The sequence below is a fragment of the Volvox carteri genome (assembly GCF_000143455.1).
Source record: "Volvox carteri f. nagariensis unplaced genomic scaffold VOLCAscaffold_65, whole genome shotgun sequence".
Lineage (NCBI taxonomy): Eukaryota > Viridiplantae > Chlorophyta > Chlorophyceae > Chlamydomonadales > Volvocaceae > Volvox > Volvox carteri.
The window spans coordinates 249,848-275,935 of NW_003307608.1; the positions used below are offsets into that span (position 1 = coordinate 249,848).

General features: G+C 55.6%; 5 protein-coding genes across 5 annotated transcripts in view; 3 read left to right on the forward strand and 2 right to left on the reverse strand.

The window, feature by feature from the left end:
• The window catches only part of phV41 (extracellular matrix glycoprotein pherophorin-V41), a gene marked incomplete at both ends in the record, with an annotated part of 5,929 nt that extends 1,837 nt beyond the window's left edge, over positions 1-4,092 (reverse strand). Inside the window, 6 exons of the mRNA XM_002956788.1 lie at positions 58-299; positions 545-616; positions 728-1,266; positions 2,808-2,983; positions 3,580-3,613; positions 4,032-4,092. Of these exons, the coding sequence (XP_002956834.1) occupies positions 58-299; positions 545-616; positions 728-1,266; positions 2,808-2,983; positions 3,580-3,613; positions 4,032-4,092 (1,124 nt within the window). The remainder of the gene's footprint in view (positions 1-57; positions 300-544; positions 617-727; positions 1,267-2,807; positions 2,984-3,579; positions 3,614-4,031) is intronic.
• A 512-nt stretch (positions 4,093-4,604) lies between these two features.
• VOLCADRAFT_107393 (uncharacterized protein) lies at positions 4,605-8,776 on the forward strand (the record flags this gene model as incomplete). The annotated part of the gene is made up of 4 exons (XM_002956736.1): positions 4,605-4,668; positions 6,832-7,077; positions 7,941-8,017; positions 8,098-8,776. 4 exons carry the CDS (start codon positions 4,605-4,607, stop codon positions 8,308-8,310), a joined length of 600 nt encoding a protein of 199 aa, XP_002956782.1. The 3' UTR covers positions 8,311-8,776.
• Positions 8,777-8,839: 63 nt separating this feature from the next.
• Positions 8,840-10,457, reverse strand: VOLCADRAFT_121565 (uncharacterized protein; the record flags this gene model as incomplete). Its single annotated transcript, XM_002956789.1, has 3 exons — positions 8,840-9,376; positions 10,101-10,116; positions 10,347-10,457. The coding sequence occupies 3 exons, from the start codon at positions 10,455-10,457 to the stop codon at positions 9,249-9,251; spliced, it is 255 nt and encodes an 84-aa protein (XP_002956835.1). The 3' UTR covers positions 8,840-9,248.
• Positions 10,458-10,864: 407 nt separating this feature from the next.
• On the forward strand, positions 10,865-13,852 carry VOLCADRAFT_97827 (uncharacterized protein; the record flags this gene model as incomplete). The annotated part of the gene is made up of 5 exons (XM_002956737.1): positions 10,865-11,281; positions 11,345-11,605; positions 12,725-12,880; positions 13,175-13,326; positions 13,657-13,852. The coding sequence occupies 5 exons, from the start codon at positions 10,865-10,867 to the stop codon at positions 13,850-13,852; spliced, it is 1,182 nt and encodes a 393-aa protein (XP_002956783.1).
• Positions 13,853-20,107: 6,255 nt separating this feature from the next.
• On the forward strand, positions 20,108-21,305 carry myb8 (transcription factor Myb8; the record flags this gene model as incomplete). The annotated part of the gene is made up of 3 exons (XM_002956738.1): positions 20,108-20,232; positions 20,496-20,547; positions 21,273-21,305. Coding segments are annotated over 3 exons (210 nt in total), but the record flags the coding sequence as incomplete, so codon positions are not given.
• Positions 21,306-26,088: the final 4,783 nt, after the last annotated feature.

Genomic DNA, 26,088 nt, shown 5'->3' on the forward strand with positions numbered 1-26,088 from the left:
GGCGGCGGCGGCGGTGGCGGCGGCGGCGGAAGCACGATGCATGACACGGATGAGGACCCGGTTAGGCAGGAGCTCTCGGTCACCTCCGTGGTGAGGTAATAACCTTGCAGAGACGATGGGCAAGGGTCGTTTGGAGGCAGTAAAAAGCTGTTAAACTCAGCCAACGCGCCAGAATCCATCCAATCCTGCATTAGTTGACCGTCTTCCGCTGAGAAGAAGCTTCCACAGACTCGAATTTCGGTTGCCGTGCAAGGCTCTGGGGTGAAAGGCACCAGCATTCTAGCGTCAAGGGCATCCGCCTGCAGAACAAGGGCCAAGAAGTTCGGGATTTCCTTATGCACGGATTTACCAGCTGCAACGAAACTGCAATCAAGGTTCAATATGCGCGTGTTGCACGTGGTGAGATAGCACATGGCAGTGTTCACTCAGAGGTCGTGTTTTGGTGCGTGGCTTAAAAAATGGAATTTTCCTGCTGGCGAATGCGAATGCCGCCCAAAACTTCCTAAAACCGCCTAAAACCCGTTCCTGTTGAACGCCTTCACACCTCCACCGCCTTTCCCGCCAACACACAATGGACTTTCGAGGACTCGCGTAACCCGCTACCGCCGCACTGCACCTAACGGGGACACGGCAGGGCCGACAAAATGATATCAATTTGCTCGTACGTTTCATCCACCACTCCACTTTCTTGCCGTACACCAGCATGCCATGCTGTTTTCCGTCGTACCTGCGCGTTCAGCTCGTCCACCAAGAAGAAATGTAGGTCTTGGCAAGCGGTCTGCGAAAAGTTAAACTTGCCGCCAGGGGGCACGTACGACAAATATGTACGAACGCAAACGCTGCAGGTTGGCGGCGGCCGCGGTGCACGCTTCTTAGGCGGCGGGGGTGGCGGGGGGGGTGGCGGCGGAGGCGGAGGCGGCGGTGGCGGCGGGGCATGCTTGACCAGCGGTGGCGGCGGCGAAGCCCGGTATGCCGGCTCGATCCTAGTGAAAGGCTGGACAGGACAGCAGTCGAACGGGTCGGCGTTGAAAATTGCCAACTTGCAATTCCCAGACGCCGGCCAACACCAAGAATGCAACTCCGCGCATTTATCTGCAATTCCAATGCAAATGCTCTGGCCACGAGTGTTGGTCTGCGATAACCGCATATTCGTGATCTTCAGATCGATCCGCGGCGGGTTCGCTAACGCGTACGACGGACCCCATGTGATCGACTTATTGGATCCCTGGTACTCGATGAACTGTAAGGAGTCCCGGCAGCCCAGCACTGCACAGTACGGCACGACAAGTGTACGGCGAAGCAGTACGGCAGGGTTAAGAATATCAGGAGAAAACAAAACAAATCACCGGGAGAGTTGGGAAGGGTGAAGGCAGAAAGAAAGCGGCCCATGACAGCGGCGTCAGCTGGAAAGGAGACAGTGACGCAGCCGTTAGATAAAAACACCGTCTTGACGTGGTCGCCAGCGAGCATCACCCACGCTGCGAGCGCTAACACGGTCTTGTGCTGCTATTGCTATTGTTAATTGCTATTGCTGCCTCAACTCCGGTACGTTGCTGCCTAAAACACCGCCGCCTCACGCGGCCAGGTTGGTTGGTATCCCTGTGGGGTTGCTAGCGGAATAGCACCCTCGTCATGCCGTCGAGGATCCCCGCTGAACTCTTTATTAAGTTAACGCTGTTGCCCTCATGCCCCGCTGGCATCAGCAGTAGCAGTAGCAGTAGCAGTAGTGAAATGAGCATGTGAAATGGGTGGTGCAAAATGCAGCCGCTGGTGCCGCTGGTGCTAGCGTGAATGAAGGCACAGCCGCAGTGAGTCCCAGCCGTGTGCGTCATCCTTTGGGGTCGGGTGAAGGATCGTCGCCGCTGCATCGCTTTGCCGCTGCCTCGGCCGCTGCCAATCCCGCTGCCGCCGCCTCGGCCGCCGCTGTTCCCGCGCCGCCGCCGCCACTACCGTATCTCCCAAGTGCCAAGCCCCGAGATCCCCCGTGCCGATGGAATGACACCGCCAATCAAGTTTTTGACCCCTCCGACGATCCAGCTGCACCTCCACCCCCATAACAGGCCGCAAGGAGGTCATGAAGGGATCGTGGCTGGCGGCGATGAAGCTCCCCCCCCACCTCGACGATACCAACCGCCATCACCACCGCCGCCGCCGCTGTGACAGGTCTACTCGGAACGGACTAGCGGCTGGTCAGGCCCTTCCTGTCTTCCGACTGACTTCTGCGCGACCTTCATACCGCTCCCGCCTTTCTGCAGTACACGCTGCAGCCTCCCTCCGAGTGTTCGATCACATTGCAGTTCAGAGGAGACCCCCTTCTTTCTTGTCCCTCCATGCACTTTGTGGGCAGGCTGACTGCTCCGCCTATGTGTGAGCACATTGGCACAACTTTCTTACCTACTACCTACCTACTTTTTACCTTAGGATTAGCGATGTGCGCTTTCAGTAAGGGCAAAGGACCGGAAGAAAAACACGATTCGAAGATGCCCGAGCGCAATTCATCAGCCAAGCAGGCTGGCTGGCTGGCTCGCAGGCAGGCTCGTGGAAATCCTCATTCTCCAAGATCCCTGGACCTTCACGAGAATGTCCTCCAACAAAACCTGAACAAGGGCTTTCTTTTCCTGAGAAACGCCCAACGTCGGCGGGGCCCCACGGGGAATCCGGGACCTAAAACCACGAAAACCTTTAAAACCGATCCAGATGGATCGGACTCGCCATTACAAGTTGTCCTGTTGCCCTGACCCAGCATGACCCAAAACCCCCCAAACCACGAAATCCAAGCACTCTAACCCCCGCGCAGCCACACTCACTAAATGGAAACTCCAGTTTGTAGAAGTTCATGTAGCAGCAAGGGTTGTCGATTTGGCAAGGTACGATATCGAACGTGAAGCAAAACTTGCTGCCTCCAGTGTACGGCACCATGCCGGTGAAATAGGCACGGTACGGCGATGCCCTGACGTCTCGCTCGCAGTTGCAATCCGGAAAGCTGGGAATGGACAAGAGGGAGGGAAGGTTGGACAAGCAAAGGGCAAAATAAGGAAAAGTGGATACGAGTGTGCGGATTGGAGGCTAAGGAGGGCTGTGTCTTACAGGCGCAATAGTGTAAACACCGGCCCTACCACGTTTGCCACAAGCAGTGTTACATTTTTACACGTTCAAACACTTCCTGTCGCAGATCAGTTTGGCATAACAACACGTAATAAGCCAAACAGCACTCTGGTTGTTGTTGGGGTGCGGTTGCAGCTGCTTCTGTAGCTACGACAATGGTTGCCAGAATACGTGCAACATTGGAACTCCGTCCCCTCATGGATTGGATGTCCGAAGCAGCCCCCAAACTCCTGCACGGCTCCCCGGGTTCCCATTCCCTAACCATTTCCTATCTCCGATCGAGGCAGAAATGGCGATAAGATCCAGTGCCGGCGGAAGTACTGGCTTACAAGGCAGGATCCGGACTCAACGTGATCCGCTGCGCTTTTAAGCTGAAGCTGTTGATCAGTATGATCGAGAGACCTATGCGTTGAATCGCCACACAGCTTTTGTATTCAACTTACGATCCCAATCCCACAGGCCAGTAATACTCACAGTGGATTTGCATTTTGAGCCTTCGTGTTTTGACCTGTGGGGTTTGGATGGACAGAACACGCGTCAGGTAAAGATCGCGTCCCCCCGATTAGGGAGTAGAAGGTCTAAAGAGCTTTTCGCGAGTCCAGGGTAGGCTAGAGAAGACGCAACCCAGGCCTACAAAACGTCATGGTATTACACGAGGATGCAGCTTGACAAGAGCTTGGAGGTGGGGCATATCGCATGTTTGGAAAGGAAGTTTAGGCTCGCATGTGTGCACCATTTCAAAATCAGCGAACGCAGAACAAGAGCGACTGCAGGAAATTCGATCGGAAGGAGAACGTAGTAACTATTCTCCTGTGCCTTCTTCCTCCCCAACAAAGAAAAGCTAGGCGACAGGAAACGACAAAGCAGTACAATGTGTTTGAGCGGCATCATGCGGAAACTCGTGACCCATCCTGCTTGGCAAGTACCTTTTGCATGGATGATAAAAATTGATACGCAACAGAAGCACAGCAGCAGCAGGCGCGCCATGGTTCCTGCACGCCTGGACAGTCATGAACGCCAGGAAAGCAGCTGTGTTTCACAATCCATTCACAAAGCACATAATAGAACATTTGCCACACGAAGATGAATACTTCAATCCTCCCGTGCAAAAAATGCGGTGGTTCGGAAACACCTTTCTGGCGATTGCCCGGCCAGAAGCTCATACAGCAAAGCATGAGTGCACTTTAGATATCAAACTCAAGAATCATATAAAACATTGTTATTTATAACAAGCATCGCCTTGTGAACTTGGCAGATGCAAAGGGCCGACGAAGGCATGCAGTATACTAGCAGCGCGAAACCGCGAACCTAAGCTGCCATGCCCACATCATTTGAGACATACCTGCCGCCTGTATAAATTTCTGCTGCTCAGGAAGCTCCGAAATGCAGATTATGTGGACGTTACTCGTGCAGCCCCATAGTCAGCCTTCCACCGAGAATTGTGGGTTCGAGCGATGTTCAAGGTATCTAATGGAATAAGAAGCTGATTTAGGTTTGGTATGAAATTTCGGGCCGTGGTGTTTCAGCCCTTTTTTTGCGGAGGATTGACGATGGAGGTCCCAGGTGCTTCAATAGACAGCATGTGTCCCACGCCCCATGAAGGTCCAGTGTCCTAAGGACTAGCTTTCCTGCCTGGTCGCTCAATCTCGGGGTTTGCCGGTTTGTGCCCACCATCTTTTCCTTAGGGGCCTTACACAAGTTCGGCGGGCGTCCTTGTCGCTGATTCATGCACCGTATTAAGCATTAAACAACACTAAATTGATCCTTTTATGATTCTGCCAGATCCCTGGCTGGAGGGGCGCGTGTGCGCTCGAGAGCCTTTTGCCCGGTCCTCATAGATTGGCTGAAGTTGACTACACACTGCTTGTTACGTTGAAAATCAGTAGGAACCGTTCATGATTCATCTTTTCTGCTGCCTACATACGTGAGCGTGCTCCAAAGAATTTCTGCGGTCAGTACCTGCCATAGTAACAACCGCCTCGATCAATTCGAGCATACTGAAACCACGCTAACTGTGTTATCCTCGCCAGCTGACCTTCCTGCCATTACACCAAATAGCAACGCCATTCGGGACACCATACTCGCGCCTTCCTATTTCTGTGAAGCGCTTGTATACGATGTGCACAGGACATGGCCATTTATCAGACGCAACGAACATTATATCAAAACAATTCGCAGCTATTCATAACATAAAAGAAGATCTCGGTCAGGCACGTGTAGCAAAACCAAAAGTGCGCCGAGACATCGCATGCGTGCGCGCACGAGCCGCGAACATAAGTTCCGACGACCCGACGTATCCAAGACTGGCAGACACAACATGACGCCCAGTTGTTAAAATACACATATAATTTAACTGTAATGTAACACATTTCTTGATAACAATTCTCAAAGGCGAGCGCAAGCAACATCGCATCGTAGCCGAAGTCAACTGCCCTGTCGCGCGCTCCGACCAACTCTTCCCAGGCCCCACGCATTTGCTATCCGGCCTTCATGGGTTCCACTACAAGTTATAGAATTTATAACAGGATACAATACCAAGGTCTTTTGCTTTTGGCGGCCCGTCTGGCGCTTTACGATTAATCATAAATCATTCATCATGCGAGCGAGGCGAACAGGGTCGAACGATCCAAGGGACCCCTGCTAGATCAAAGACAGGACGTCCAGCTTGTTCATATGAGTTCACGGGTCGTTGAACCCAGTGTGTGGTTTTAAGGAAGCCTCACCATGATAACGTGCTCATTTTACTTCCAACCGCTGGCGGACTATCGCTGCCGAAATGCGACAACGACTGCCTCAACACGACGAAGGAGGCATGCAAGGTGACATCCGGAAAAAAGAACGCGAACGTCTCGATTTCGGAAGCAAAAGTGACCTAACGTGTAAAAAGAAGCTTCCAGCTGTTAGGAGCTTCCTAACTGACCGGCTTGAAACATACAGGCCCACGACCCGCCGTGGGCATTATGAGGCCGTATGCCGGCCTAGCCATTTATCTATCGGTTGTACTCAGGACCCACATAGGCGGATGGATGACACGACCCCAGATCCCACAAGGTTACAGGCCCCGTGTCGCGTTGCTACAAGCAACGTTGCCAGCCCTAGGCTAGATTGTAGAAGCGCGGCAAAGGTCTCATCTGTTCCAGTTCAGTTAATCTTATGAATGATAAGCTATGCTAGAGGTGCATAATGCTAATTGGCCAATCCTTAAGAATTCATCTGAGTCACGCTTGAATCACTCGTTGTGCTCCAAAACCACAGCGCTCATTTTCGTTTGTTCCTATCCCTGGTTCGTCTGCTCACATACTGCTCTGAACATACTGAACTCTGAACAGCCAAGTCTCTATTCTAAACGTCCTCCTAAACTAGTCAGTCCTGTCACTTGCTGACATATGTTCCGCTCCGCATCTCATCAAGAGCCAAGACCTCTTCGCGGACCAGTTGTATATGAAATAACGACGGCTTTCCTCTGGTCGTAGTTTTTTCCAGACGATGCTTGCTGTGTTAACCAAACTGACCAGCGACAAAGGCGCGCGGGCAAAACTCGTCGATGGTGGCAACTAGGATTCGCCGACGCCGCTTTCCTGTCTGAGTCGTAACCGGTAATGCAAAGCTGCAGGCACCGCAACATCAAGCACGTCTTGCTCCAAACCTCCACTCTCGGCCCATTTATTTCTCCCCTGCGAATGCCTCTGCTCACCCATGCCCCTTCCCGCCCCGATGCGGCCACAGGGCCCTCGGTTTTCGGTTCACTCCGCATAGCTTACCGCCTTACGGCCTCATCACTGTCGCCTGTGCGCCGTGACGAAGTTGACCGCTGGCTTGGTCCAATGCGCACAGCTATTGTTTTTAAGGCACCTAAAGGATGCGCGGAGCTGGCTTTTGTAAGAATAGTGAAAGATGCGCCGACGCGCGAAATGCGTTCGGTCCAGATGAAGCTGTACGGCGGCAAAGAAGTACTACGGGCGGTCACTGACGGTGCGTTGCAGTGCGGTGACCGCCGATATCCCCGTGGCGGGACTTATAACCCATCCTTAATAGCAATTCCTAATAAAACCCTAGGATACATTCCTATCCCTGACAACCTGGCGAAGGGGAGCGCGCGTTACCTGCCTGCCGGCCCTGGTCCACTCTTAGAATCCGGCACAGCAACATTGCGGCATACCGGAGCGTGCAATTAGATAGCGATAACGCTGATAAGAGGCAGGCCGGAAGGCGATTTCTGTCTTCATGAGGAAACTGCATGCATTGCGGCTTTGCGTTCCTGGGCCCCCGATACCGAGCTATGCAGCCACTGCTGCGACGGTTTTTAGTTGCAGGTCTGTTCGGTGTACGCGGAACTGTCATACCCCTCATATGGGGTTCAGATTTGGGGTTCGGGTGCCGTCCTTCAGTTACGTAGGAGTCCAGGACAGGTGCTTTCATAGGCGCTTTTACCTCGATCCAGATATGGATCCAACAGGGATGGACCCAACCTAAATCCAGTTCCTGTGGCGGATGGCAGGGGCAACAAGACCCCCACCGCCGTTGGTACTATTTTCGTAAACAGCGCCCGGGAATGTCACACTGGACGGATTGCGCGGCAGAGGTCGGGCACAGGATACGGATGGGAAAGAGTAGGATAGAAATGCGCACCTCCCCAGGATAAGGATGGAAGACAGAGGGCCCAGGATGGCGGCATATTTGCAAAGGGTCGACGTCAACCCACCAAGGATGAGGATGGCGGAGGATGAGGGGATGCAGTCAGCAGGGTGCGGCTGTTGGATACGAAAAGGTGTATGTGTATGTGTGGAATGTATATCCAACCGATAGGATGCATGCCCGACCCCCCAACCCCCCAGGATGCGAGGATGGAGCACCGCTCTGCATACCTCCTCACAGAAGACCGCCGTTTTTGGAAAACAAAATCCAGCAATCGGTACGAATGTATGGCATGCAACTTGAGCCTTTACACATATGACCCGTCACCAGCTCCACCTCACCAACTCTTGCATTCAGATGTCAATTGCCTGGTTGCTGCAGATGTCCGCTGCCCTGGGTCTCTTCTCGTTCACCTGCCTCATTGCGATGTTCGTTTCATGGCATGTTGGCGTGCTGGTCCATACGATGATCCGGCATCAATACCGCCTCCTGAAGATCGCCTTCCCCATCATCCAACCGTTATCCATCTTTACACCATCCATTCATCTCCAACTTCATCATCTCATATAGCGCCTGAAAGCGCCTGAAGAAAACTTACTGAAAGCGTCCGTGGGCGGCGGCTGCCGTGGCCATGGAACCATTGAACCTGTGCGGCATTGCTACTGCTACTGCCGCTGCTGCTGCGGATCATGCTGCACCGCGGACGAGGCACCGGCGGTGGCCCCGGCCCCGGTCACAGCCCTGCCTCCCGAGGTCACACCGCAGCATTTGTTAACAGCTTGCTGGATTACGGAGCTCGCTTCGGTCGAGGAATAAAGATGTGCACCATCATCGTCATTTCCGTCGTCCATGCTGCAATCATTAACGCACACGAGCTGCAAGGTTGTCACTGCCCAACCGACCACCAGATGCGCGCGGCAAGGCGGAGCAATGCGGCCTTCACGCATCCGGTCATACTAAAACATGCTGCAACCGAATTAGTTGCAGAACGCAACGGTAGCAAAGCGTGGCGCGTCAGGGGGCACCTCACAGCTCCAGGGTGGATACCCCTTTCTACCCACCTACCCCCTTCACCCCGTCCAACCTCCGGCATCTGCGTCATTCGTCAATGGTTCACCTTACCCCCCCCTTCAACCTCCGCGCTGTCCGTTGCTCACCGCCATCATCATCACCACCACCATCGCCGGTCGCTCGCTCCCTCCCGTCTCTCAGGCCTGGTGTACTTTCTTCACGCGGTCTGTTACCGCAGATGAGGATACCGGCAGAGCTGCATTCGCCGTGTCAATCTCCACCGCTACACCAACATAGCTGCCGTGCCATCTGCCGGCCTCTGTTCCCTACCCCCTGTAAGGGGCCTGGCTGTCTCACCCTGGGAACCAGGGTACCCCTCTGGGTACCAGGGGCGTTCATTCCATACCATATTCGATTTGGGTCACGACCTCCACTCGTCAACAGAGCTGCCCGCCTCTGTCGCCCCTGGGCCCCTTGCCTCACCCCCCCCCCGTCTCTCACTCCTTCATTCCCCGTGTATCCAGCTCCGCCTTCAGCCGAGCTGTGAAATCGTCGGCGACATTCTCATCCTCCCAATCCGCCTCCCAGAGAGGAGCCCCCTCGTCGTCCTTAGCGCCGTGCCATTCTGCAAAACAGAGGAGTTCACATTGGGTTTTGAACTAAACGCTGACGTGCACGATAAGGGAGTTAGGAGGGAAAGAGAGGAACAACGGCGACGACGGATTCAAGACTTGGCGGAGATTCAAGGCCAGTGACATTGGGGCTTGTAATTTTGGGGTTACTCCACCTCCACCAGCTCTCCGGGTTCAAAGTCAGAAGTTGGATTTTTAGGACTAGACATTTCAGAAACAGGGATGAGGAAAAAGAGCTTCGGGTTCGAGGACCCAGTAATGACTGCACCAGGAGAAAGCGTAGCTTGAGTTTAGAGGCTTTGGGAGATGTGGATCAAATGCTGGGTGGCGGTAAACCGGGGCTGTGGAGATGAATGGAGGTAAACGCCTTAGGATGCGTGTGTGTGTGGGGGGGGGGAGGAACTAAAGGGTTCCCCCTTCCCACCGGGCAACAGGAAGGAGGCTGAGAACAGGCGGGGTTGCAAGCAACGGTATGAGAACTGGCAGGAGTGGGAATCTGGCGCGAATCTCCGGAATTAGCAGTATGCGAATCACTTTACGGGAATGGCTCAAGGAAGGTTCTCAAGCAGCAGGACCATGACATAACAGACACTAGCAACTGCAGATGGCGGACACGGCGTGAGCCGAGCCGCACGTCGTCCTACGGATTAACGAGAGCAGTATTCGCACATGCGCCAGTGGACCAAACTTGGACCAACTTTTCACCCCAAATCTCACCTCCGTTGCCAAACTCCTACGTCGCGTAACAACCAGTTAAGGAGCCGGAGGGGACAGGCAGGGCAAGAGCGTCAGAGCACAGCGCACGGAAAGGAGGCAGCAAGGGAGGCTAAGCAGAACCCTTGTAGGGAACTGCATGGCCGCGTGAAACTTTCGGGAACTGTCTAAGGGTTTGAACTTGCCGCCCGTGCTATTTTGCGAGCCGAAAGAAGCATCCTGAGTATTTACCCCTTCGACGTGGCTTACTTCAAACAGGTCATCAGCTTCCAATAGGTCTGCGGCTGCTTCTTTCTTCTGCTGCTCTTTCGGTTGTTGCTCCGCGGTCTTGCTAGCGTCTGCTTTCTTGGATTCAACCATTATGCTCCGCCAAAAGTTGCAATTACCTTGTGTAATAGTAAGCTGAGAGTGCAGACAGAAAGCCAGCAAGACCGAACCGGTGCGCGCGAGATCCTCACGACGCGGAGGTCTGCTGCATATCTAAGCTAAATCTTTTATGAATAGTACAGGATCAATTAGTAACCACCACGCAATTCGTGGCCTATGATGGTTGCAGAGGCAAAGTTGAAGCACGAAGGCCCTTTGTACGGACATTGGGGAGATGCCCTTTCTGAGGCCTCAGGCAAATTAGTTCATCCACTGTGAATTGCAGCATTGCGCTTACACAATTTGAGGATAACTTTATATAATTGCTCCCATCGCGCCATGCACTTGTGCTAAGTCGCCAGAGCGAGTCTTTTGTAGGGAGTCGCCAACACAACCCAAAAATGTCACTCAGGAACACCCGTTGCAGTCGCACTTGCCCGTCGAAGGCTAGGCGTTCAGTTATTATCCGCGCGACGCTGCTGCGCCCTTCTGATGTAGTGACGCCGACGTCGCCTGCTCCAGCGGCGCCTCCCCTGTTGAAAGGCCGCGATGTAGAGGACTATGCCATGTGGCGCTGCATTGAAGCGCACCAAGGCCGCAAAATGAGCGTGCCTCGTGGCTTCAGATGGAGTGGTGGAGTGCTTGACCAGGCGTACGAGAAATGTGGGCAGGTTACCAGCGAGTATGCAAAGACCTTCTACTTGGGAACGCAACTAATGACTCCAGCTCAAGCCAAGGCGGTTTGGGCAGTCTACGTCTGGTGCCGACGAACAGACGAGCTGGTGGACGGGCCAAACGCATCCAGGATAACACCGAAGGTGGGCAGTCTGCTAGCGCGCTGATCCTCCCTGCTTTGTCCTTATCATCTTCACCCCGTGTAGGCTCTTGACCGCTGGGAGGAGCGGCTAGAAGCCTTGTTTAATGGGAAACCCTACGATGAATTGGACGCTGCGCTCACCGACACTGCATCGCGGTTTCCGCTTCACATCCAGCCATTCCGGGACATGATCGAAGGCATGCGCATGGACCTTGTAAAGTCTCGGTACGAGACTTTTGATGAGCTCTATGAGTATTGCTACCGCGTTGCGGGCACGGTAGCGCTGATGACAACACCAATTATGGGGATCGAGCCTACCTACAAGGTGAGTCATATTACGCGCCTCTTGCTAGCTGTGTTGTTTGGAGGTAGCCCCGAGTCCTTTCGTTTCGGGCTGTTTCGCTGGGATGACTGCCGGAACCGCACATGGGTGACTACCTTCCACTACCTTCGGCCTCCGACGCGTACAAGAGTATTTACCTTTCAATAGCATGGCTTATCTGAACACGTTGTTTGCAGTCTCTGCTGGCCCCCTGTATTGCGTTTCGGCGTTATAACTGTAACGGCGTTTCTTAGGCTCAGAGTCTTAGTTTACCTGAGTTTCTTTCACTAGGAGTCAGAAGCTTTTTTAACAGGAATAAACATGCCAAGATTGACCAACCGGCCTTTCTCGAAGTTCGGTCTTGGGTGGTCGAACGGAAACATGTCCGCGCCCTGTGCTCTCTGGGGTCGGCCCGCGTCGACCCCATGAAGCGAGAAGAATGAAAGGGCAATTTCCAAAAGGGTGCCACGGCGGATATCAGTATGAGCAGGAATGCTGTAGTCCCGGTGCCCAGATCCTCACCTTTCTCGGCAACTTATTACAAAGCCCGAGGTGCTTGGGCGCTCCCAAACTCCTCGGTTTCGTAAAGCGAAAGCCATGTCGTACTCATTGCCAGTTTACGCTAAACATATTGTCCAGAATGCAAAACGACACGTCGTAGCACGGAAATTAAGGGGGCCGAGGTTCTGCGCGCAGCCCGTCCGGCGCACCCAAGCCATATCGCAGTACACCCCAGAACTCGCGCATCCGGCCAAAATCTCCTTTGAAGCTTCCCCTTGAAGATTCCCCAAAATGATTTCCCCCCCCCCCAAATCTTTGCTATTATCAGAACTCGCCAAGCCGCGTTGGAATCGTTCGGACGCGGGGCGCTTGATCGCATCTCCTCCCGTTCATTTCTTCCCTTTGCATGCCGTACTCTTTCTGAAAGGCCTCTGCCGTTTTCTCTTGTCCCTCGCACCACCACGGAAGGTTATCCGTAATTGTTTCTCCTTTACCACTCGCCTTTCTGGCTGGGGAACAGAGCACGGACCATTTTAAACTCATCTTGCCTTAGCTAACTTCCGTACGTCTGTCCGGGTATGCCGTACACCCGGCTAACCACCATAACCGCGTCTGGTGCAGGGGCACCTGGAGCCGGTGTACCGCGCCGCGCTGGCCCTCGGTACGGCCAACCAACTAACTAACATTCTGCGGGACGTCGGTGAGGATGCGTATCAGCGCAACCGTATCTACGTACCGTTGGACGAGCTGGATAAGTACGGCATCTCTGAGAAGGAGGTAAGTGCACGGTGTATGTACGGCGTGTCGTTCAGCGTAGCCTGCGCGTGTTTGCACTAGCAGGATGCGAGGGCGGGACCGCTAGGGGTGTGAGCTCGAAGGATGGAGGAGTGAGAAGGGCTTGTGTACGGAGTCGAAACTGGGAATGTTTGCCCGGTCGGCTGTACGTCCTTTCTTGACACCTCTTCTCCCAATGCGAGTTCTCACGTAAAAGCGGTTGATATTACATCAATCGTTTCCGTCATAACATAGTCATATGGGTTATGCTCCTACTTTTCCCCCTTATGGAAATAGCTGCTCACGGGTCTTCACGCGCCCACCACCGGCAAGATGGACGACCGATGGCGGCGTTTCATGAAGTTTCAGATCAAACGCGCCAGGCAGTACTTTGCGGACGCGGAGGCTGGCGTAGATTTACTTGATCCCAAGGCACGATGGCCCGTCTGGTAAGTTGGTTTTGGTTGGGCTGGTTGGGCAGTTGGGGCGTCCAGAAGGTGTGGGAAGCTTTGAAGCGGGGGATGAAACTTGGATGGGTTCGTTCTTGCCGAGTCTACGGGTGGCGGAACAGGGCAGAGGGTGGCCGAGGGGATGGGGGAGGGAAGACACAAAACACAGAACACGGTCCGAAATGGGAGTGAATTATCATTCATATATATATTAAAAAACAATGATAATTCAATAGACAATAAAAGTAGTAGTACTAAAAGCGCCATTCATTGGGTCGTGAAGCCATCATTTGACCGTTTTTTCGTTTTGTTGGTTATTATGGTTTGCAGGTCTGCGCTGATTCTGTACCGCCAGATTCTGGACGCCATCGAATTGAATGGTTACGACAACTTCTCGAAGCGCGCGTACGTGCCCAAATGGCGTAAGATGGTGTCACTGCCCGTGGCGTACACGCGCGCACTGCTGCCCTCCGGCCACATCTTGCCCAACAACGACAGCAGCACCAGCAGCACTAGCAGGAGCTAAATGCTATGGGCAGGCAGGCCGGGGAAACAACTGACAACTGACATGCCCGGGAGTGATGTGGGGGTAGGGCGCAAGCAGCACGTCTTCTCGCAGCGGGCTTCCCCCCCCCCGGGGGTATCCGTTGAGGTGTATTCCCCTGTTACTCGATGGCGACGCGCGCGGCGGCGGCAGCTCTTCTCGTCCCGTGGCGCGCATGTCATGGCTGTGGCCTTTGTCGCCTGGAATTTCCCTCCATGGCCTAAGACTGGGCTGGGCTACATTGTGGAAGGCACCCTCGCCTTGGGCCGCTGCTTGTCATGCTCTGATAATACAGCTGCTGCTACTGCTCACCTGTACGAGTTTCCATGTATGTCCGAATGTATGCTATAGATGTACGACGCTGATGGCAGGGCAAAGAGGGCCCTACTGCCCCCGAGTGCGAAACTGCCCGGCAGGAGGGTGTTCGGGCGGGGAATGGGGTCCTGTTTCCGCTCTTCCTCGCGGCCGCCTTCTTCCCGCGCTTTTTGAGTACGTGTGAAGGATTGGAATGAGAGCACGTCACTTGGAGATTGGGGTGAGCGGAGCTGGGCCTTATCATGCCCGTTGAGGGAGCTGGGCCTTATCATGCCCGTTGAGGGAGCTGGGCCTTATCATGCCCGTTGAGGGAGCTGGGCCTTATATCCCTGTCGTAGAACAGCGGGGAAGCGCTCAGTACGCGACCGGAGACGGCACGATGTCGAGGGTGCAGCACGTACGGCAGTTTGAACCCGAGCACCCGAGTGGGGCTGTGCTCGGGGGTAAACTGAACTGGTTGTGGTTGTTGTATGAGTGATACGAGCTGAACGAATGAGATGCGAAGGAGCACCAATAAGGTATTGAGTGAAAGAGTACGTGTCTGCTTGTATGTATGTATGTGTGGGTCGTGCAAGGCGTTACAAGTGGAAGAGGGAGCAAGTAGAGAGGGGTTGAGGGAGAGATAGAGGGACATACAGGGGTGAGAAGGGAGTGTAAGGTTGCGAGGATGTGAGAACGGCTGAAATGTCCGATTGGATGACTTTCCAAGTGGGCGGGGTAGTGGTGTTTAAACGATGCCACGGGCGGCGAGAAGGGGGACCTCGCGCCGGCGAGCGAGAGGAGTAGGGAAGGGGAAAGAGAGAGAGAGAGAAAAAAAAAGTAGGCTATGTCGTCCTGGGGCAGGGGAAGAGCGGAGCGAAGGCCGGGAGGAGGGGGTAAACACATACACGCATTTATACGCCCGCGCGCAGCAGCAGCTGGAGCAACGGCAGGGAGGAAGAGATGGCGGAATAAGCACTCAATGACAGATGCGTGGTTGGGGCCTGGAGTAAGAGCGAAGGGGAAGGAGCGCAAGAAAGAAGAAATGGAGGGAGGCAGGGGGACGTCGCTGGCAGGTTGCCTGGCTGGCATTTCAAAGCGGTTGGTTGGTGGGGTAAAATCAAAAAAGCAGCTAGTCGGTCCGCATCGAGAGCGTACCGGCTGTGTGTTGTACAGGTGTACGGATGGGTGTACGGACAAGGAGCAGTGATGCGCCGTGACTGTACTACTGCTGCTCCGTTATGGCGTCCCCCCCCTTGGTTTCCCTGTACACGCCCTTCTTCATGAACCCCTGCGGGACCACGTGTACGACACATGTACGACCCAGGAGTAAAGCTTGTTGTGGTGCGGGGTGAGGTCGTGGATGGGCGGTGAGCATGAGGAGGGGAGGTGTATAGCCTCGGTCGACACGCCAATGAGATTCCCTTCACCACAGCTTTAAGCTTAAGATGAACGCCTAAACATGCTTAACATGCATGTACGCATGTATGTATGTTACCTACCATCTATCTACCAGTTATACCGTTAGGCTCTAGAGTGGAGGCTCGTGGCTCTTTCTGTATATTCGTGTGTGTCGATATGTATGTCTGTCTGTCCGTCCGGCCCGCGCTGGGGAGACTTGGCTGGGATAGTTGAGGAGAGGAGACTGGAAGGGCAGATCCTGCCGGGAGGCCGGGGGGAAGGGGAAAGAGGGTATGGGGGCCCTATGGCAATCCGACAGATGACGGGGAGGGGTGTATTATCTTTCATGTGTGCTGACTGCTGCATGCCGCTATGCACTGCTACTTCGCAGCGATTGAGGACGTGCTGTTATGGGCAGATGATAAATAAAGAGCGGAAAGACCTGGCCGAACCCCCAAAACACACCTCGCATCCCCCGGGAGTTCCCCTCGCATCCCCCGGGAGGGGGGTAATTCGCGTCCTCTCGTCCTCCGTACATTCGCCTCTTGTCGGTGCATATTCGCACTCGAAGCTGCTTTTGGCGATGGCAATGGCAGTAGCGATGGTGTGAATATATGTATGTATGCACGTTATGACCGAGCTCCTATCTGGCTTTGGGGGGGGAGAAGTCGTAACTGTTGCCTTGATCAGGTTCGATCTCTCAAAGGACAAAGGGTGGGGGAGAAGACGGGTGCTGCTGGGAAACGATGGGGGATGGCGGCGGCGCCAACAGCCAGAAGGTGCCACGTACCAGAAGGCACATTTTGGCGAGAAGATTTGTTTGTCGTTGAATCCGCCTGTCTGTTTGCGTCGTGCTTCTGGTTTCAGGGGCGTCCCTTAAGAATGGGCGATTCCTGCTTTCGGACTCTCGCCTTTGCTTGTGTGGGATGGTAGATGGGATTGAAATGAGCGACTGCTGTGCACTGCACACGCCGGTACAGTCGTTCTTCTGCTCTCGCACCTTTCCTCGCTCTTTTCCTCGCTTCCTGCTGCTTAGGGCTCAAACGCTCATTATTATCTTTTTTTGCAATTCTCCCCCTATGATGTCCATTATTGTTTGCGTATGTTTTGCGCGTATGTATATCTGAGAGCCCGTTCGCGTCATGGTTCAAAAGGGAGTTTTAAACCATGCGATGTACGACTACCTTTTTTCTGGCCCATCTGGCGGTTTCCGTGCTTCGTACACGGAAGCGTGCGGAAATGGTTGGTAGTTGGCACGGATGAGGCGCTCGTGAAGAATGGTTTCGGGGCGCGTGTGCTAATGGCTGGTACACATTTCGATGCACGTGACGACGAGGGTTTTTTACGGGGTCGGCTCGGTGGTGGCGCCACGGCAAGCGGGGGGTCAGTTGGAGCTGGCGCGGCGAGCAGTAGTCGCTGATTTTACAGCTATTATCTCCACCGTTTTGCCAGCGATTGCTTCTGCCACTGCCAATAATTTCGCTACCGATCATAACCATCATAAATATGAAGGCTCGGAGGCTGGTGATCCGGGATGCTTTTTCATCATCGCGGCAAGCAGGCGGACGGCCAGACAGACTTACAGACTGACTGGCAGGGGCCCCAACTGTGCCCGGAAGTGCATACGCAGAGCTAGAGAGACGCATCCAGAGGTGAATGTCGTACAAGTACAGAGATTGTATGGGCACAACCAGCAGCGCCGTCGTGCCTTTTGGGGCAATGCAGGACGTGTCACGGTTCTGGACCTCTGGGCCGAATTTCTCTCCCTGTCTCTCTGACTGGGACAGCCGCGGGGGTTGAAAGGGGGCAAGAGGGCAAACTGGTGCTCATGACGGTTAGTGTACGGATTCCGCGCGCGAGCGCGGTGTACGGCAGCATGGTATAATTCCGTCCACACGCCGTTTCCCCTCCGACAAAACCCATCCCGCTGTCCCGAAAAACAACATGCTTGGACGCCGTAGCAGTACGGCACCCGTACGGCAACATTTTGAAAGCTGACGGCGAGGGTAGATGTGGGCGACTTGGGAACTGGGGGGGTGCGGGACAGGGGGGTTTGCAGGATAGCAGCATAGGACTTGCCTGCATATGTGCATTTTTGGAGGGGGGAGTTGAAATTGATTCGCAGCGCTGGCCGCGGCGCAGCTTTTCTTTAAATATTCCTTTTTGGACAGCATGTAGAGGGCGAGGGGGAAAGAGCCGGTGCGTCGATCGTGCTGCAGTGTATTGCGTGAGATCGTGTGTGGAAATTCAAACCTGCACAAGGAATGCTCCGAAAACGAGGAGTGGCGGTAACTAAGTAATAATAAAAACTTGTCTGTTGCGGAGAGCGGGAGAAAGAGATGTAAATAAAGTTTTCCAGATTGCCCTATGAGTTTCAGAGACATCAACGTTCATCAAAAGCAGCAAAAGTTACGAAGGGCACAAGCGGGGGTAAGATGGCCTTGACGGTTGCGTTCGTCCTTCTTTTGATCTTCGCCGCTTTTCAAGGTCACCTAAATTTCACTTGAAATTTGCAACAACCTTGCCACATGGATAGAAGCAGGCAAAGCACAGCACAGCACAGCGGCGGCCGTCGATAGCGTGAAGCACCGTTTGCACCAGGAACTGCGCAAAAGTTGCACAACTTGGCAGGCATCCCCTTCCATCCAACTTCTTAGCAAACACCCTTGAGCTTTGGGTATGTTGGGTTTGTCGGAAACTCCCAGGCATGCATTTGCAGCCTCATAACCAAGTTCGGGTGGGAAGATTCAAGGCGCGCCTGCAGGCTACAACATGCAAAAATGTATTCACGGGGTTGGACTTGCGCGAAGGCTCGACCAGCCTCGAGACATCGACACGTTTGCCGAAATGCGGGGTTGCCACTTGCAAGCTTGCCACCCTACCGGCGTATCCGCAGGTTGCTGGCAGTTGTCTTGGTGGAGTTGTGAATACCGTTGGGATTATCACAATCGCTTCGTTATTGTTGGGTTTTCTGCTTTATTTCCACCTGCGGCCTTTTTCTCCTTCCTTTTAAACGCAACAAGTTGGTTGCTTGGTATCTTGCTTTTGGTGAAGCTCAGAGATCGGCAAATCCTGCGGGTACTGCATGTCCGTACAGCAGTACCCGCAGCCGAAATTCGGCTTAAGGCCCCGGCTGCGGGTCACTAACGACCAAAATTTGACCAAAAGACGTGACTTGCAGCCTCTATTGCGGCGAGTAGGGCCGCGCGCTGGACTTGAGCTCTGAGTTTGTCTTTTAGGTTTACTGACCGAAATTATGCCCTCCCGCAGCCGTAGAAACCGATTTGCCGACCTATGGTGAAGTTCTTTGTCCCGATATCTCTTGAATTCCTTCCTCTTTACTTCCTTTTCCTGTTTTTGCCTGAGTAAGGCGGTTCATAAGCCTTCGGGTCGTCTGGACCGTACAAGCTCGTTAAAGCTTTTAAGCATCCATACATCCACCACCTTTTAAAGTCCATTACTGAGAATCAAAGCATCCCTACCTGGCACGACTGCTGCCTCGTCACGTCGTACTAGCTCGTCTAACAACTTCGTCCTAGTCAGCCGATCTGCCTGCGGGAAGTAAGCATGTTGACGTGAGTACACGTGCAGAAGATTCTTTGCCCCATCCTCTGATCTTGTCGTCAAACTAGAGTGCGGCAACCACCTAGAAATGTCGTCGAACTAAGCCCAAGAGCATATGACAAAAGTGAGCCTTCCTATTTATATAAACAGTTGCAGAAGCTAATTCATATTTGGCGCCCGGCTAGCTTGCACCTGGCATTTTGGCGACTGCTGCAAAAGAACTCTGGCGTTTAGTCTCAACCTCGTACAAAAAATGTTGTCAACTTGTAAAGCGCACACATCTGGGCAGCCTACAACGTTCTGAGGCTTGCATACCAGGCCCCGCCCACACATGACAACTGTCCATTCCGATCCAAACCGGGAGCCCCTGACGGAAAGTGGCGGATCCATCAAGAACGGTGGGCCCAGTGCAAGCAACCGTAATGTGCTGCGTGGGGCCTGGAGATCCGAGGAAGATGCCGCGCTGCGGCGGTGAGCGGAAAAGGGGGGGGGGAGAAATGGCATAAGAGTTTCAAAAGAAGCCAGCCAGTAAGACGCACATGCCTGTGCAGCGCTCTTCTTTCCCCACCTTGTTCAAAACACACATACATACATACATAGACGTCTACTCCCCCCCCACACACGCACCCCCCCCACACACACACGCACACATACATACCTGCAGACGTTCGTAAAGTATCATCCTCGCCAGTTCCTGCCCGTAGCTCAGATCATTAACGCACACACACACGCACACACACAGCACGCACACACACGCACGCACACACACACACACACACAGACACACACACAGAGACACACACACACACACACACAGACACACACACACACACACACACAGACACACTCAGACACACACACATGCGCGCGCTCACAAAACACACACGCAGTTGCGTGGAGTCTCTGGGAACCCGCAGCTGGACCGACGTGGCGGCGGCGTTCAACACGGCTATGGGTCGTACTCCACAGGGGGCCCCCGGCCGTACCGGCAAGCAGTGCCGGGAGCGTTGGGCTCATCACCTGCGTCCGTACATTCGTACGGGGGACTGGACGGAGGAGGAGGACCGGATCATCATCGCGGCGCATAAGAGCCTAGGAAACAAGTGAGGCCGGCGGCGAGGAGGGGGGGAAGGGGGGAGGAGGAGATGGGGGAGGAGGAGGAGAGGGAGGAGGAGGGGGAGGGGGGGGAGGGGGAGGGGGAGGGAAGGCGGGTTTGTGGTTTATGGAAAGGGGCCCCGGGAGAATGGCCGCCAGACCTTAACCCGTGATCCAGGTTTTGGTTCTACCTATATGCCTTATGGTCTTAAGTAATGATTCAACCTGAACTTGTACGCTTCTTTCGGGGTGTGTGTGATATTGAGTGCAGGTGGCGCCAGATCGCGATGCTGCTGACGGGGCGTACGGAAACGGCTGTCAAGGTACGTTGGGAAGGACCGGTTGGTCACCACCCACAGCACTACGATTACCACGATTACCACCACCACTTAGCAGCACCGCCATCACCACCACCATCACCACCACCATCACCACCACTTAGCACCACCACTTGATTAGCAGCAGCAGCAGCAGCAGCAGCAACAGCGGTGGCGGCGCAACGTTGCAGAGCCTCAGAAGACTAGGAGTGGGAATGAGAGTGGGAGTCGAAATGGGAATGAGAGTGGAACTGCTGGGAATGGGACCGGCGCGGCAGTGGCGGACAGCGAAGCCGATCGGTCGAGGGGCCCCTTACGTAATGATGACGTACGGCTGGGAGATGTCCGCCTGGCCGTCTGCATGTCTGTCTGCACGTCTCCCTGTCTGTCCGTCCGTCTGTCCATGTGTTTTTTGGCAGGAAGAAGGGCGCGGGAGGAGAGGGGCCAGGATAACATTAACGACTGACAAACTGACATACTGACGGACAGACTGGCACCTGGTCCCCGCGCAACTGACAACAATAGCAATAGCAACTGCAATAGCAACAAAAGCAACGGGTTTTTCGCACGACATCCTTTTCCCCTTTCCCCCTTCATTAATAGCACATATACACACACACGCGCACCCCTGTCGGAAGGCCCCCGCACTTCCCCCCCTTACCTTCGCACGTTGCTGAATTGCCACGTCATACCTGCCTGCCGTACGTAATGCAATCTGTAACATTGAACAGAACCATTGGAATAGTACCGTACGGCAGAAGCTGGACGAGCGGCAGACGGGGCAGCAACAGCAAACTGGGGCACATCAACATTTAGGCCAAGGGGGAGAGCACCAACCGCTCCACCAACCGCACCAACCGCACCAACAGCAGCACCAACCGCACCAACAGCAGCACCACCAACAGTTATCTTCCGGAGATCGGGGACGGGGGCCATCGCTCCTCAAGCAGTACATACTTAGCCTCGGGCTGAAGCCGCGTGCACGCGGCGGCGGCGGCGGCGACGGCGATGTACGGAACGGTGGCGGAAACGGAAGTGAGAATGGTGATGTGGGAGCTGTGGGTAGCGGGGACGAGGACGGAGGCGACGGGGGCGACGGCGAATGCAGCGGAGAGGAGGGTGAGAAGCGCGGCGGCGGCGACGGCGGCGGCGACGGCGGCATTGGCGGCAACGGGACCGGCGGCGGCGCGTCAGGTACGGCGGTACGGCGGCGGGTTGAGTGTTTGATGTGTGGTATAGTGCGGCCGACAGCGACCCGGGTCTTTTTTTTGTTTTGGTAAGCTTGCGTGGGTCTTGTGTCGTGCGTGTACGGCAATAGCGCAAGGGCGGCGGCGACGGGCAGTACGCACTTCGGGCATGCAAAACACGCTTCCACAGCCACATCACTGTGACTGTTGGGGGAGTTGAAAGGAGGGGGCCTCATTGTCGTACAGGTTCTGGAGCTCTCGTCTCCGGCGGCATTGTGGAACGCGGCGGAGGTAGTACGACTGCGGCGTCGGAGGTTCGGTCCTCGTCTCCGACGGCGGCGGAATACGGAGAGCGGGCCTCCGATGACGATTCCGTACCGCATGCGGCCGCGCCGCCGCTGGGGATGCTGACGACAGCGGCAGCGCCGGCGGCGGCGCCGCCCCCAACCATCCGAGTGCCAGCTCTCCCTTGCATGCCGGTGGCAGTGTCGGCGGCTGAGACGATGGCGGCACATGCCCGGGGGCCGACACACGTGCCGTTGTACGGCATGTCGGGCGAGGCCGCACCGACGGCGGCGGCGCCGGCGGCGCCGGCGGCAGCAGGGCAACCTTCCGCGGCCTCGACTGCCGCAGCTGCGCCGGCGGCGGCGATGCGACGGGCACCGCTCCTGCCGTACGATGTCGGAGCGCTTGGGGCCATGGGCATGATGGGCTTTGGCGTGGTGTCGCCCCTGAGCTTATTAGCGCCGTCGCTGTCACCGTTGGTCATGTTGCCCCCACCGCCGCCGCCACCAGCAGCAGCAGCGGCGGCACCACCAGCGGAAGCGGCGGCGAAACAGCAGCCAGTGGTAGTAGCGGTGTCGCAACAGCAGCTTCCAGCACCACCGCCCATAGCGCGGCCCGACGGCGGCAGCACCGGTGGTGATGCTTTGGTTTCGCCGCCGCCGCCGCCGCTATCATCTCTTGCTACAAGCCCTGAAGGCGACGGAGGTGACGGCACTCGTAGCCCCAAAAGGCGACGATTGCTTACCCCAGGGCAACAGCAAGAACAGCCTGAGCCGCTGCTGCCGCCGCCGCCGCCGCCACAGCAGCAGCAGCAAGACATGGTGCCAGCAGCAGCAGTTGCAGCGGTGCTACAGCACCCCGCGGCTGTAGCCGCGGCGGCGGCGGCGGCAGCTGCCATGCACCCATCGATGGCGCTTCGGAGCTACATGATGATGTCCTCTTCGGCGGCTGCGGCAGCTTACTTTTTGGAGATGCAGAAGGCGACGTCGGCAGCGGTAGCGTCGGCTGCTACAGCCGCCGCTGCCGCCGCCGGCACGGGCTCTGCCGCCGCCGTGTCGTCGCACATGGCGCCGACACCTCAAACCCCCCAGCCGCAGCAGTCCCTGCTACGGCCAGCGCCGCCACCGCCACCGCAGCAGCAGCAGCAGCAGCAGCAGCAGCAACGGCTACCTCCTGAGCCGCCGCCGCAACGGCGGGGGCTTGAGGCTGCAGCTGCGGAACCTCCACTACTGCAACTACAGCCGCCGCTGCCGCAGCAGCCGCCGCAGCAGCATGAGGAAGTTGTTGCTCCGTCAACGGACTTCGGCCGTACTGCACCGGAGCCGGCGGTGCCATCGTACACCGTCAGCGGCGTTAATGTACGGCACCCGCTCCTTGCAACTATGTCGTACATTCCAGGACAATCGGTCGGCACCACGGCTGCGGCGGCGCCGCCAACTCTCCCGCACCATCCTCAGCTAGCGGCCGCGGCAGCAGCCGTGAATCATGCTGCCGTACAGCAGGCTGCGGTCGCGGCGGCATCGCTGCAAGCGCAGGTCGCGCCGCCGCCAGCGGGGCGCCCAGGCCACGTCGACGGCCCGGCCGTGATGGCGGCGGTGGGTGGCGGCAGGGAGGCTGGGGCATGGCTGCCAGGCTCGGAGGCGGAGGCGGTCGCCGCCGCCGCCGCCGCCAGTGGCGGCAACGGCGGGAGCTCCGCCAGCTCAAGCAAGCGAGTCTGGTCCGAGGCGGAGAGCAGGACTCTTGGTAAGATACCGTTACCGCAGCTTCGGAAACGGAAGTCCTCCTTAAAATTTAATGGGTTTGTTTTATAGTATATTTTAATTTTTTTCAGAAGTCTTATGTTTTTTTCCCAAGCATTTGATGATTTTTTTCGAAATTGCAGTGAATTGCAATGGGAATGTTTCCAATGCTTGATGAGCTTTTCCGCAGGTAGGGGAATATGACAGCACATGAGTCAAAAGACAAGTCGTGTAGTATTATAATAAAAGCGTCGTACAATCATGCCATCGTAATCGGTTGCGGGGTAGCCCGCTCACGCCCAGCACCCATTGCCCCACAGTGGGTGGGCCAGCTACAAAAACTGCTGCTAAATCCTATAGAACCCATATGAAAAACCCGACTTATGAAACAGCCCTGACTAAAAATAAAATAAATAAATAAATAAATAAAACCTCTGGTGTTTCCCGGCGGCGGCTGCGGCGGCGGCTGCGGCGGCTGCAGCGGAGCTCGTTGCCGTCTATGGAGAGGGAAAATGGTGCAGGGTGGCTCGAGAACTCAACGCCAGGTTCGTACGACACGCCGCCAATGCCGCCAACGCCAACGCCGCCAACACCGTCGACGGGACGGCCCATTCCCAGTATTTTCAGGTGCCAAATGTGGGCCAAGCTGCTAACACCGCCGCCGCCAACGAAGCTGCCAACACCGCCGCCGCCAACTATTCCGCTCCGGATGGGTCGATGGGCCGCCGTTCCGCCAAGCAGTGTCGGGAGCGATGGTTGCACCACCTGAAACCCGACATTTCTAAAAAGGCAAGTACGGCAGATATGTACGGTGACGAGTACGGCAGGGATATAAGTATATCGCCCTGAAGGAGTGAAATATGACAGAGGTTGAAACGATTTGTGATGTATATATTGATCGGACGCCGCCTCTCCGTGTAGGCGCTCCTCCGTCGCCTTTTTCGCCTTTTTCGTTACATCTCTTCCCGCACGTTCCGGCTGCGGCTCAGATCATCCAATCAAACACACATCCACACAAGCACACAGGCACCGCACACTTCAAGTTTTTGTTTTCTCTCTTTGTTTCTTCTTGGGGGGTAACCTTCTGGCCCTCGGGGATACTGGGGCCGGGGCAAACAGAACTGGGACGAGCAGGAAGAGTGGGGCCTTGTACGAGCTCACGCGGAGATCGGCAACCGCTGGGCTGACATTGCGAGGAGGTTGGGGGGAGGCCGCAGCGAAAACACCGTCAAGGTACGACATGTACGACTGCGGGTTCCGCCCACCAATTCCCCGCGCTGGGGCCCCGGGGAACTTGCGAAGCCAGCCTTCAAGTGGAACTTGGGCTTGTGGTAAAATCAGAAGTACGGCGCAATTTTTGAGGGCTCGTTTGTGTTTCAGTCTCCGCTTCTACCTCCTTCAATCCAATTTTTTCCACGACGCGTCCTGACCCATATCTCTGCTCCTCCTGGTCAACTTGTTGGTACGGTCGCCGACCCTGTCGTACTTCCCCTCGCCCCTTTCTTCTTCCCGGGGAACAGAACCATTGGAACTCGGCTCTACGTCGCAAACAGCCCTGGAGGTGCGGTCGTGCGTGTGCGTGTACGTGTGCATGACGTGTGTATGTACGACTGATGTACAGTTGACACACACCAAACCTGCCATGTACAAATCGCACACGGTAGGTTTGTGCGATTTGGAGGGGAGGGTGGAAACAGCCTTAAAGGTGAGGTTGCACGTGTGCAGTTGGTTCGTGTTTTTTGGGGGAAGGGGGGAGGACGGGGGGGGGGAAATGGATGCGGTTGGTTGTGGATGGATATTTGTACTGGGAGCACCCCCGCGTTGGGATAGACGTTAGAGTTTTTTTTGTTATTTGAAGGATGGTGGGAATCCGTTCTATTATTCGAGCATCATGCGCTTTCGTACGGCAGGTACGACAACGCGCGCATCAGCGTGCTGGACTGTTATCAGGTCGTTAACGGTTTTAAAAGTTTTCCAGCGGAGGCAGAAGGGGAGGTGCGGGCGGCGGCGGCGACGATTGGGGCTCAGCTACCGGTGCCAAGCACTGCTGGCGGCGGCAGCGGCAGCGGCGGCAGTAACGGCGTTGGTGGTGACGGCATCAGCGGCGTTGGTGGCGGCGGCGGCAACGCGAGGCCGCGGGGTACAAAGAACGGCGCCGCTAGCGGTGGCGGCGGCGGTGGCACTGCCGCCCCCGCTGCAGCGACGGCGGCAGCTGCAGCAGGTGCGTAATGCGTGTGTGTCGTGTGATTTTGCGTTGTACACCTGACGAACAGCAATCTGTGTCCGACGGCTGCTTCGTATCTTCAGGTTTCGGAGCCGTAGATTCTCTTCAGATT